At 32.8% G+C, this 14,157-nt stretch overlaps 2 protein-coding genes across 2 annotated transcripts; both read right to left on the minus strand.

Annotated features, from left to right (window-relative positions):
• Nucleotides 1-6,115: 6,115 nt before the first annotated feature.
• On the minus strand, nucleotides 6,116-6,997 carry LOC133174577 (uncharacterized). The gene has a single exon (XM_061309683.1). It carries the CDS (start codon nucleotides 6,995-6,997, stop codon nucleotides 6,116-6,118), a length of 882 nt encoding a protein of 293 aa, XP_061165667.1.
• A 42-nt stretch (nucleotides 6,998-7,039) lies between these two features.
• On the minus strand, nucleotides 7,040-7,738 carry LOC133174578 (E3 ubiquitin-protein ligase TRIM71-like). The gene has a single exon (XM_061309684.1). It carries the CDS (start codon nucleotides 7,736-7,738, stop codon nucleotides 7,040-7,042), a length of 699 nt encoding a protein of 232 aa, XP_061165668.1.
• Nucleotides 7,739-14,157: the final 6,419 nt, after the last annotated feature.

The raw sequence follows: 14,157 nt of genomic DNA on the forward strand, positions 1-14,157 counted from the left end.
ATTCGACGTGCTTCGTATATTGGTCACCATTTCGTGGAATTCTTCCATTGATGTAGAAGGATACACTTTATGACTGTGTGAATAAAAAGAATATAAGCATTTCTCTTTGTGAAAGAAAATGTTTATTAAAACAAAATACATATATTTTTTTTTTTTGTTATTTTTTTCAAATCAACGGATAAAATGTTCAGGAGACATTTTAGTTATAGAAAGGAAATCTTAGAAAATGGTATTTAAAGGATATTGAAATATTGTGAACTTGGAGATCCTGATCCTGATTATGCTCATACAGTGTGTCCGTCAGATGGCACAGTATCAGAAGTTTGTTCTGTACGATGCATATAAGAGCCTGTGCTGAGTCAGGTTCCAAAATGATAATAAAAAAGTCATTTTTTACATACTGTTATTATCTAGATATCTAGAGTTTGAATATTCCAAGGACACACGCACACACACGTTTTCTAGATGTAAGTTGAATTAATCAGTCAATGCATTATATATATAAATTACTTCATAACCTTGTAGAAATCTGTATTTGCATATGATACATACATGTAGGTTCTTTATTTGTTGAATGTTGTAGTTATTTTTCAACCATCATTAACATTTATAACAAAAGACTGTACACTGTATTTTTGTATTTATAATATATATATATATATATATATATATATATATATATATATATATATATATATATATATATATATATATATATATATATATATATATATATATATATATATATATATATATAAAGCACATTTTACAACAACTCTTAAACTAACATAACTGCCCTAAGTGAAGAAATATTAATATAGAAAGCACAAAGAAATTCACTTTTTATAAGGATACCCACTTCCGCCTCAGCCCGGGGTTGAACTCTCGACCTACGGAATCTGTCTCCTAGCAGTACAGGAACAGCACGCTAGACCGCTCGGCTATCTAGGCAAGTCAAAAAAACTTACTTTCGATGCCGATGGAATTCTCGCGGCGCTGCTCTATACTGCACGGTCATTGAGAATGGAAGTGAGATACAGTTATTTGGACATTAGTTTTATTAGAGGATTATTACCAATACACGTTGTAATGAAATTAATTTTTTATTTATAAAGCACATTTTACAACAACTCTTAAACTAACATATTTCTTCACTTAGGCCAGTTATGTTAGTTACAAATCATGGGAGATTCTTTTTACCCCATGTCAAATACTTCACATCCAATGTTTTACACTGTTTTATATAAGACTCCACTTTAATTTACTTCATCACGCTAACGCAAAAACCATTGTGACGTCACAACTGCACTTAACTGTGGAATATGAAAAAAATTATCCAATCAGTCATATCCACGGGAAAAACGTATAAACATGGGATATATATATATATATATATATATATATATATATATATATATATATATATATATATATATATATATATATATATATATATATATATATATATATATATATATATATATATATATATATATATATATATAGATAGATAGATAGATAGATAGATAGATAGATAGATAGATAGATATAGATATATATACTCTGCAATGTCTTAGTTTTAAATTTTGTTTCCTGTTCATGAAACTGTAAAATACCAGTACGTAGCATTGCAAACAAATTGACCGATTGTCTCTAGATTTGTGTTTCATATTATACGGAAAGGAAATTGGGTAACATAAGATGTGAAAAAATTTTGACCGCATGACCGAAAATTACGAAACTTGATCCGATGAGATTCCTGGTTAATGTGCACTAAAATCAATGTTCAGATTTACTCAACCATGAAATGCATGGCGTCACGTAGGGAAAGTGGTGAAAAGCTAAAAACACGTGCTAATTGATGACAAAAAGTTTATCAACTATGTTTTTGTACATGTACAGATGATATGAAATTCTTGCAATCATGGTGCAGTTGACAGAAGTTCCACGGGGCCTGACTTTTACATTACTGACTAAGGACAAAGGCAAAATGGGTTGCTGAGCAGATTCGTGTAAATTCTTCCTAATAAAACGTCTTACCAGTCGTCAGAGAGTGTCTGGAATAGTTTTCAACCAACCATGCCGATGACGTTGATGCGTAACAGAGTCACGTCAAAAACCGGTTATTTATCCTGCCACCTGTTTAATCGCCACCTTACTACTGCTAAAACCGCTATTAATACAGTAGGCTATTATATCATTACATTCCCCCTTAACTGAAAGAAACCGATTGCTCGATTTGGGTTTTTTTGAGCTGGTCAACTTTATGTTGTTGTTCCTCTCAATGGCGCATGCACGCGTCGTTCGCCTAATTTTTCAGCGTGTTTAACTCTAGTCCAATGTAGCCAGGGTTTGTCAATACTTTCTCGGGAACAATCACATTTACTAAGTCGCCTCGTCTCCGAAAAGTCCGTCTGTTTCTCATCGAACATCTGTGAGACTAAGTGGATGACTGAGTTCGAAATGTCAAACCTGTTCTCTTGTAACTTAGGGCTGATTTGTTGAAAGGATTAAATAATATCCCTTTTTGAGGGATAAAGACACTGATGAACTCCATGCAAAGGAGAATCAAGGCTGTGAGATGAGCGAGGGAGACATTGAAGATAATGAGAATTTTCGATTTTCACTTTGGGGGGTATCCTAATATGAGTTTCAATAACCCAAGAGTTATAATGCAAAATCAAATAAGTTGTTGGTTACCGGTATATTTTCATTTAAGATGATTTTAAACGTTGGGTCGGAATACTGGAAACTACATAAGGAAAAATAAAATTATTTCACCTCAAAATTTACCTGGCGTTTTTTTCCTTTCAGTACACATGTACTAGTTTCTGACATGCGCAGAGGAATCAGCAAGTGTGACACTATGCTATTCAATCAGAGATAATATTCTAAAACCTGTCGAAGCATATGTTTTTTTAATTATTATTTGATACAAATATTTGCATTCTTTTTCGTATAAACAATAATAATATTCTCTACATGTAGAATCCTTATGAAAAATACACATTGGTTCTGGTAATTAATGTTTTACCCAGATATCTGAACAGGTGACATATATCTACTTCGTCTTCGGATATTGCTTCGATTGTTAGAGAAAGATGTCACTACAATTCTAACTTAGAGTTGTAGTAACAATTCAAATAGTTTTCAACTAATAATATTCATTCTACGTAATATATCAATTAATAGCAAAATTTATCAATAAAGAAGTGAGTATTTTAATTTTTTGTTAAAAAGCTCAAACTATGGAATGTTGGAACAACCTTAGTACAGGTATATGGATTGGGAATCCGTATTTTAAAAATAACTAATTCGTGATGTTATTGCTTAGACCCTGTAAAAAAAGGCTAATCAATAAAAATTTAAACCATACTTCAATCAAGTCTTTTATTTGGTAACTAAGAGTTTTAAGATTAAATGATTTTCTTACTTTTTAGTTAGCCCTTCAAGGATAAGCAATGCTGTGCTGAAAGACTAGGCGTAGTTTTTTTTCTGTTAAAAACATTCTGATTGTCGACTCAAGTACTCTGAACTTGATATTAAAAGATACTTAAGTTTCTTGTTGACAACTGTTGTTTTTGGAGATCAAGTCTTCAAACAATATGACAAAAATACCATTGGTACCAATTCAATTGTGCCCTGCTATTGCAGACCTATTTTTTTTTATTCATATGGAACAGAATGTATTAGAAAAATTTACATGAGAAGAAGAAAACACTTGATGTGGCCCTCAACTCAGCATTTAGGTATATCGTCGACGTATTATCAATCAACAATTGTTACTTTGCTCAAATGCCGACTTAATATCAGTTACATCTTCTCAACCCTTTCCGGTGAGCTCAGAAAAAACAACTCGAATATATTTATTTCACGGATGTTAAAATTTCAATCAAAATGGAGATGCATTATATTTATTTATGTATTTGAAAGTCGGAGTTGAAAAGTTTTCTGTTGTAGATATTTCATATCTTTCCACTTAACGAAGTTGTTTCATTCTCAACATATTTGAAGTCTATCATATTTATTTCAAAGTTTATTAAAAGAGAGTTGTCATGGATGCATTAGTAAAACAGTCGAGGTTGCTTTCCGCCAGTCGGAAAGACCCGGGAAGTTGCGCTTGGACTCGATATGTGCCAGTGAAATTAAAGTTACCACACATTAGACACATCTGTTTTATTTTGGGATATTTTACTAGAAAAAGACGGTAATAGTAATTCAACAATCAACAACATGATGACATCAAATTTCGTCAGCTTCCCTTACTTGTGTGTGTAGCAATATCAGTCTGACACCTCGGCCCAACGACACCTCGGCCCATTGACATCTCGGCCCAATGTCACCTCTTCCTTGAATGGTCGGCCCAAAATTTATAAAAAAAAGTTACTGTTTAAATGAAGTCCATATATATCTTTTCACGAAATATCAACCTACTCAGATTTTGCAGATCGTCAGAGAAATAATCCAAAATGTTATTATAGTTTCACTTAACTGTATATATTGGGGATTTTCCACAAGAGATAAATGTTAGTTAAGGACGTGCTAATCTGATTTGTTTAGGGAATTTTCTATTATAGACCACCCCCGCCCCCTTAATTTTTTTTTTTTTAATCGTTTAACCGTCAGAAAGAATAATTCTATCGATAATAATAACATTTTAGACACTGGATTAATTTTTTGTATCATAAAATTTTGCTTGGGCCGAGGTGTCGTTTATGTAGGCCGACGTGTCAATAATCTTGGGCAGATCTGTCAGGGCAGAGGTGTCAAACGTCACGGGCCGATGTGTCGTTGGGCCAAGATGTCTGTCTACCATCTTTGTCACTTGTGTCTGTGACTCCTTCTTTGATTCGATACGTAGACATATGCTCTACCTAAGACGAATTTCTAAACGAGACAAACTATTGGCAAATAAGTTTATGAATTCAAGCATGTATCTTTCGACAATGGGGATTCAGTTTAGTAAAAATCGTTGTCTAGAGAGCAAATATGGGCTCATAAAAGATGATCAAAGTTTTTGTGGATATTTATGATCTTTATTAGAAAAATCCCTCAATAACAACAGGTTAAAAATGTACATGTGTATTTATTATGTTAAGATCTAAAATCATGAATATATTAATAGGAAATTACGTATTTTAACTATTCTGGGAATTATCAATAGAAAAAGAAACAGTTACAGGTATATAAAAATAATAATACATACAATGATGTACAGTATAAGGTTGATGAAAAAACTGTGTACAATGCATGACTGATGATTCGGTGAGAATGCTGAAGCAGTCGTATGCGTTACACACTTACAAATAATGAACATATTCATAGATATCAGATATTCAGCATGTTATAGTTATACATTTCAAAAAGTCACTATAAGCAGCAATTTGGTTACAGTACATGGAATTGTCTTTTCGTTGTGTGTTTCTTGGCTCGACCTACACATTTCATACATGTAAATATATGTTAATGGAAGACCGCAGTATTCTTTGTCTTCGTCCGCAGGATTGCTTCATCCATGAACATACCTTTTATGTGCTTTCAGCAGTTTTTAAAAGGAAAATTCAAAACTCTTTCTTCGTGAATATTACCTGCCTCTTGAGGTAAAATTTCCCTAACTTTTAAGAAGTTTACTATTTCGAGAACAGCTCAAATTAAGCTAAATTGATTTGGGTAGTACGTGCTTGTTTTACATTAATTATTTTATTTTTTTGTGACGATTCTTCCTGTTTTCTGCAATTTCTTTTTATCTCTATTAATATCCACAAAGCAGTTTGATAGGCTGGTTAATGAGAATTTTCTCAAAACCTCGTAGAATGAGTCTCTTTGATCAGACATTTTATTATTCCAACGGTATTCACCATCATAGTGTCACTTTTTAAAATGAAATATCATTCACTACATTTAAATTTTCATATGCCGATAACTGATAATTGCAAAGCACTTTGTTCAATCTTTGTACTAGACACAACCTTCAATCGACTCGTTTGGATAAGTAAAAAATGGTTCTCTGTATATGCTACTTAATAGTACTTGTGATCAAAATGTCAAGTTATGCGCAGCAAAACAAACATGATACTACATCTTGATAAAACTTTCGATTTTTCCTGAAATAGTCTTAAAGTTCATTATTCCAAATATTTGATGATTTTAATTTTTCAGTATGTCTGTCTCCAATTACAAGGTTGTGGTCCGTATCAATACTCAGTCCTCCATAACACGGGTGTTCAATATAACGGACAAAGTTACCATCACCATCGATGATATGGATAAGGTTGCCTAAGGTATCAAATGTCAGGATTTGAGCATTGACATCAGAAGCAATATGAAATGGTCTAAAGTCTCTGTAATTTGGGTTTCCCGAATATTTGAATCGTAATATGCCTGCAGGATCCATCACTACAACCTCCATCCCTGCATAATCAGCAACGCAGATATCTCCATTGCTATTTTCAGTAACGGGAAACAAATATGCGATATCAGTAGAAAGCAAAGATTGTCCTAGACCGTCGTACTGGATCTCTTGAATCTCTGTGGACCCTGAGTATCGTGCTATTCTACTCCGCTTCAAATCTGTAGAGCGCATGCTTACTAGAAGATCTCCATTCTTTGCGTAGCATAGACCGACTGGATACCAGTCCTTCAAGCAAAGTAACAGTTCTATTTTGTCCTGTTTATATATATAGATCTCTGTTCTTTTAATAGTAACGATGGAAAGAGAAAACACTGGTTCCTGTTGTAAAGTAATGGACAATGCCCACACCAGATCATATGTAGGCATAGTTTGTAGAATTAATCCATTCCTGTCAATCTGCTTTATTTCACCACTATTTCCAGTCGTCAAGATTTTATCTCTCCCTACACACTGCATTCTTTGAAGATATTTATTATCATCTCCATAAGGACTCTGTATGGTGCTAAGTACCACAGGATCATCCATCATTTTCAGCGATGCGGGCTTTTTCGGCAAAACATCCACGCTCTTAAGAAAACCAAGCATCTGGACAATATGATCTTCTTGTATTAAACCAGGGAGTAACTCTTAGCGAGGAATTATTGGTAATTCAGGACCTTTTCGGAACTCACCATTTCTTGATCTGTAGTTCATTATAGTTGAAGCGTCATTGCATCGAAGAACTTCTTTGTTTTTCTGAATAACTTGATCAAGTTCTTTTTCAGTTTTATCTGACAAAGACTGGTTTTCCTTGCTCTCAGTTAAAGCCGTTCTTTTCTCTTCCACTACATTGTCTTTAAGTTGAATGCCTGCTTTATGCACAGCATTGCAATTTTTTTCTTCTTGTTCTTCTATAGTAGACAGAACTTTGTCAAAGTCTGCAGCCGTTGTAGTTTGGTTAACGTTTCTGTAGTTTGGAAGAATTGTATTCTCCAGTTCTTCTGTGTCGGATATGATATGCTGTTTCTCCTTTTGAAGACTCTCATTAATATGGGTGAATGCATGGTTTTTGTGTAAACCCATCAAGCGTAGTATACATATGGGTGTTTCACAATCTTCGCAGTACGCTTCGCAATGGTTATTTGCGTGTGAGGAGCAGGTGGGTAGGAAAACAGTTTCTTTTTTTCTTGAAGCGTATTCAACGATTTCATGTTTTCTTGATTTGTCACCCATGTGATTTGGTATGCAAGAGAGGCAGAGATCCACATGACAAAGATTGCAGTGATTTTCCACAGGATTTGGACATAGCTCACAACGAATGACATCCTGACCCTGGACACCAGCCATATCTGTTGTAAAAGTTACAACATTTAATAGCAATAAGAATGTAAAAATTCATTTATAGGTGTTTTTAAGTATATATAAATATCACACAATTACATCTCTACAAGACTATATAAACAAAAAGAACTGAAGAAAAAAACAAACACAAGTGAATTACGATTGGTTGCACAAAAAATTATATCGTAATGAAAGAGAAAGTGCATTGAGTTTGACCAGAAAAAAACGTGTGAACTTTTTTAGAACTCCATTACTTTTCAGAAATTGAAAGTTGCAAATTCAGTAAAAACAATGTTTGTTCTTTTATATTTATTCATGTTAAAAAAAAAAAAAAAAAAAAAAAAAAAAAGAATCGTAGGATTTCCTTTTCTTACACTTTTTTTTTTATTTTAACCTGTGTGGGTAGTAATAGATACAGCTGTAATGTCCCTGAAACGTTCTACACTCCCACTAGAAAGGTGAGCGAACGCTGAACGAACGATGAACGAACGCAGAGCGAACGTTGAGTGAACGATTTGTGAACGCTGAACGCAACTAGGTGAACGATGTGTGAACGGTGAACGGTGAGCGAACGCAGAACGCGAACGGAGCGCAAACGCGAGCGCAAAGAGAACGGTGAACGCTCGGTGAACGCAAGATGAACGATTTATTCGGAATGCCTCTGATCTTTTCCTTGCATTGAAACTATTTTATTGTATTCTAATGCCTGGTGTTAAAAAATAAATAAATAAACAAATCAATGAAAATTGTCCTAAGAAAAACTATACATGCACATTAAGTAAAATTATTAATTTAAATTTCGTAACATATTTTCTGCACATATGTATGATGTCTATATTCAACTTTCTAATAACACGTTTTTATTGCTGCAAAACATTGTAATTGTTACCGAACGCTGCAGTATAAAAGATAAAATTAATCTAGTTGTAAAATAAATATTTTTATTCTTATTTGATATATAAAACCATTGCAAATAATGTGGATTTTAGAAGAGAAAACTACGGACTTATAGAATGAATTACAACGGCTGTAACAACCATACATATATTTCCGTGCCATGGCGATTCCGTGTAAAATAATAAGAATAAAAAAATAAAATATTTTACAAAAGTATCTGGACGTATTGCATAAATACACTCGTATTTTGAAATTTTGATGCAATAATATATTTATGTGCCAGTTTTATTTTTTATGATGATTTATTGAGCAAACTTCTACAGTGTATCCGTAGACATTTCCCGGCCGTGATTATATTCGGACAAGATGATACAAAGAGGCGTTCATATTATTTGTTATATATTAAAATTTCACAACTTAAATATTTAGTAATATGCTGTCATAGTTTTTATTAAACAGATAAATGAGAGAGAGAGAGAGAGAGATTCGGTTTTAGCACCCCCAGCTTCCTCAAATGTACCCACATCAAACAAAAAATTTTAATTTTTTTCTAAATATATCAGGCAGTGAAAGTAACCATTTTTTTATCAACAAATTCATTTGTTTTACAGTTATCATAACAAAATTGCATAAAAATAGAATATTGTGGAATTTATGAATCTCAAGGGTAAAGTAGCAAATGTATTAAGGTTTAGCCGATCGCGCAGGATAAAAATAGAAGAAAACAGATGCTGGGCAGGAGTGCAGGATGAACTTTCCACCGCTGATAATTAGCTCCATGAGGTTTGCTATTTGTTTGTAGATTAAGAACTTGTTTATAAGATGCTGGTTTGGTCAAGAATAAAGGTGTAACCAATCAAAGAGGTTGATGCAAGGGATTAGAGGTCATGCATCTGTATAAATTACCTATAGGAAATAAAAAGTCAAGATAATGCAAAAAGTTCAACAAGAATTTTAAAGAGCAATTTAAGATAAAAAGAGGGTTTAAGGGCGGATAATATTAATGTAAATTCAGAGCAAAATTAAAAGTCATTAGTGCAAATATTGAAGAAATACTCAAATATGCAGGGCATGTACGGGAGAATAAATGTAGCGCAGTGAGAAATATCCAGCCGGTGGTCTGTTCGATTTTGTATCTCTGGTTGCATTTATACAGGTAAGATATTTTTGTAGACTTGCGCGATTTTTGTAAGATGGTTAAAATTTTCATATGGCTCAATGTATTTACAGGTTAATATATCATAATTTAATAGTAATTTCTTATTTATTTTAATGTTTATTATATTGTGTATTGTGTATCTTTAGTAATTGTAAATAATTAGAATGTATGTGTTAATTTAATAAAGGGTGGTCTGCTGGATTTTGTCTCTTTCTGGTTGCATTTATACAGGTTGGGTAACAGCTAGGGCCACTCCCCATAACTTGTGATGCGCTATGGACAGGAAGGGAACATATCCTAGGAAGAGTAGATTCAAACTGGAGCGTCATTTTGAGAAATAAAGGAATATTAATAATCCAGCTAACTGGGGTCAATCTGGTCAAGACCAGGGGGTTATAAGAATTGTTCCCCTATGTCTAAAAACCTCTCACAGGCAAAAAGCACAACGATCCCAGAGCTGACAATCAATTTATCCAGTGACCAGAGAAATTCTGAGACCAAAAACAACATTAAAAAATAAACGAAAATCACTCACAAAAACATATTTTTTTTTCATGAAACAGTCATAATCGGTTTTTATTTTCCTGCTTCAAGTTCACACGAAGTCCACGTGCTTGACCTGTCAATCAAAATCATTCGACACTGTGCAGGTGTGAAAGTCTCGTCACACCGAAGGCTAAGTGTCAGTATTTCCAAGAAGTTTTAACATTTTTTCTTATCATTTCTAGATCTGCTTCAAGCATTTCTAAAAAAAAAAAAATAAAATAATAAATGAATAAAATACATTGGGAATAAACACTTGGAATAATTAAGCCGCTTGAATTTGAAACATACTCCCTGCCAATTTAAAATATCACCGCCGGCACATGTATATTTTGAACTACTATTGTTTAATGACTTTGTTTAGATGCATGTTTGTTTTGAGACTGAAATTTTTGTGCTACAAAACACACTTACTTCTTTTTTGAATGTTAATTAAAATATACTGGAAATACTAACTAAGTAACCGACTTAGGGGAAGGAGGGGGGGGGGGGGTGGCTCTTAATCATATCGAATGGCAAACATATAAAGTTACGGCGAAAAATAACATTACCGGAGAATCACCTTGGTTATATTAATGATAATCATGCTATAAAGGCATTTCTCTTTCTCTAATTAAAGACTTTATACATGTAAAGTAGAAAAAAAAATATAATGTATTACATTTTAAACAAATATCTTTAGTTTTTAACCACACTAATCAATTTAATTCGCTCTAAAGATATTTAATTAACTTGATATCCGCAGTACTGTTTATAATTCTCAGAACTAGTTCTAACAAGTATTTCTGTATTATTTGAAAAAAAAATGTGTCAGAAATAAATATTTTCGTATTTTTGCTGCAGTTTATAAATTAATTGACTTTGATTATTATCTATCCATTAACGATTTGTCCTCTTTAACATAGCAACAAAATGTTGCAATGCTTGAAGTATCTGTATATTGCCCGTATTTAAATTTAATTTTTCAACATCGTTCTACATAGTTACATACATGTACTTATAACAACATTTATTTTCCAGATAGATTTAATAAATAAACTAACAGCTAAGTTAGAATAATAAAAAAAAAATATTGTAGATAATTTTTTTCTCATGAAATAATGATTCTTTAAACACGATATGTTAATTATTAATTAAATTCAAAACCTGTAAATCCTTCCTTAAAAAAATATAAGTCTTTTCACTTCGGAGTTCCGAATGACAATAAAGACTGAACGATAAGTGAACGCTGAACTCAAAGTGAACGCTAAGTGAACGCTACGTGAACGAACGAAGAGCGAACGCTGAACGCTTTGTGAACGGTGAACGCGAGCGCACGGTGAACGCTGAACGCAAAACTGTGAACGGAGAGCGAACGCTGAACGCACGGTGAACGAACAGTGAACGCACGCTGAACGAACGGTGAACGAACGGTGAGCGAACGGAAAAATGGGAAAGTAGAACGTTTCAGGGACTGTATGACCGATTAGTAGGTAATGATAATATATGAACATGGTTCTTTTTGTTTTGTCATTTAAGCTGAAGAATGAGTGCATTTTGTCCAAAATTAAGTTTCGTCCGACAACAAAAGTATCCTTCTTGATACCTGGAAAGGATACTAGCAACGGCAGAAGGGGTGATGACATGGCAGATTCTTTGAATTTGTTTAGAACCTACTTGCATCTACGTTAGGTGCTTTTATAAGCGATATTCTATAGGGACAGAAGTAACGAAAAATTGAGCTGCAGACAAATCGTCAAAACTTTGCATGAAATCAACAGGTAATAATTTTTTTTTTTTGGAAAAAAAAAAAAAAAAAAAAAAAAAAAAAAAAAAAAAAAACTCTAGTATAAAAAACTGGATGTATTTCATTTCTCTGTAGCCTGTAAAAACAGTTCCTAGTCCTATGTCAGTTATATGGCATGTCAAACGTTGCAATATTCGATCTTTTCCATTTGTATTGTATAAATTTCCATTTGTATTGTATAATTTTTATTTGTATTGTATAATTTTTCATTTGTATTGTATAATTTTTCATTTGTATTGTATAATTTTCAATTTGTATTGTATAATTTTTATTTGTGTTCTATAATTTTCCATTTGGATTTTATAATTTTCCACTTGGATTGTATAATGTTTATTTGTATTCTATATTTTCCATTTGTGTTGTAAAAAAAATCATTTGCATTGTATAATTTTTCATTTGTATTCTATATTTTCCATTTGCATTGTATAATTTCTTATTTGTATTGTATAATTTCTTATTTGTATGCGATAATTTTTCATTTGTATTGTATCCGAGGATTGTTTATTTATTTCGTTACGAAGGATGTCATTGGTCATAAAATTTAGTCTGTATAAAGGTCTCAGGTGCCCATTACAAACTTAGTCTGGTACCCTTCCCACAATTCCGATTGCGAACTCTCTACAAACACAAACTCGGCTCCTCTATTTGCGGTGCATGCTAAGGGACGACCATTTGATTCTCGGGGGGGGGGGGGGTGTCGAATCCGATTATTTATTTTCATTCTCTCGCAGGAGAGAATATTTATTTCCAATATGACCAGAGACAAGGAGAAAAACAAAAAGAAGAAAATCCGCCCAAACCCGAAAACTCAGTTTTTTGGGGGTGGGGGTAGTTACCACCACTCAAGGTCAATTTATTTATTTTCTCAGTCGGCATTCCTAAGGACAGATTATTTATTTGCCATCTACCAGCGCTCCCTTTTTAGAATCCAATGACCGTCTAACATGCACGCAAATACATATGCCGCCGAAATATGGCTGAAATATTGCCGACTCGGCGTTAAACAATAATCAATCAATCAATCAAGCAAATACATATGAGCCCAGTTTGCTTTGAGCATCCGGAACATCTTCAACCCGATACAGGCTGAAACTTGACCAATGAAATCCTTCGTAACGAAACAAATAAACAGTCCGCGGATACAATACAAATGAAAAATTATCGCATACAAATAAGAAATTTTACAATACAAATAAGAAATTATACAATGCAAATGGAAAATTATACAATACAAATAAAAATTATACATTACAAATGAAAATTATAAAATACAAATAGAAAATTATAGAATACAAATAAAAATTATACAAAACAAATGAAAAATTATACAATACAAATAGAAAATTATACAATACAAATAAAAATTATACAATGCAAATGGAAAATTATACAATGCAAATGCAAAAGATCGAATATTGCAACGTTTGACATGCCATACAGTTAGTTTTTTTTTTTTTTTTTTTTTCCCCAGGAGTGAACTTTATAGATAATGGGGAACCAGACCAATTACATGTCCTTGTTTCGGCATTCCATATAAAAGTTTCGAAAAGATTTTATATAGTCTATTGAATGAGGTTAAAATTACATGCACTGCAGAACAACTGTATCATACCACGTGAGTGAATTATCGGGATTATTAGGTGGCTTATGCTCTTATCTCAAGAGTCGAAAGTACGTGGCGTTTGGGGATGCACCATCTGGCTATTTGCTTACAAAACATTAACAATTTATTGCAAAATAAAACTAATGATTTATAATTACTCTATCGATAGGAAAGATGATGCTTAAGAAAAAAGTAAAAGTCCTTTGCTTTACTTAGAGAGGCTTTAATTATATGGTGTTAGTCCATGAACTTTTTGAATACTCCTCGTATATACAAATTTATCAACTGTGTACATGTAACACATTGCATATACAAATCCAACGGGAGTATTTTGTTTGTATCATTTGTTTTTAAGATTGTAACATTTAGTCAAACTGAATCTTTTTTTAATCCGTTTGATTCAATTCAGATATTTCAATAAATTGCCCCAAATCAAT

Source organism: Saccostrea echinata, unplaced genomic scaffold (genome assembly GCF_033153115.1).
Source record: "Saccostrea echinata isolate AGI-Se365-2 ecotype Australia unplaced genomic scaffold, CSIRO_AGI_Sech_v1 ptg000058l, whole genome shotgun sequence".
In the NCBI taxonomy this organism is placed as follows: domain Eukaryota; kingdom Metazoa; phylum Mollusca; class Bivalvia; order Ostreida; family Ostreidae; genus Saccostrea; species Saccostrea echinata.

Bases quoted from the DNA above. Each gene is read 5' to 3' on its own strand.
- LOC133174577 (XM_061309683.1), bottom strand. From the start codon at position 6,997: ATGCTTGGTTTTCTTAAGAGCGTGGATGTTTTGCCGAAAAAGCCCGCA.
- LOC133174578 (XM_061309684.1), bottom strand. From the start codon at position 7,738: ATGGCTGGTGTCCAGGGTCAGGATGTCATTCGTTGTGAGCTATGTCCA.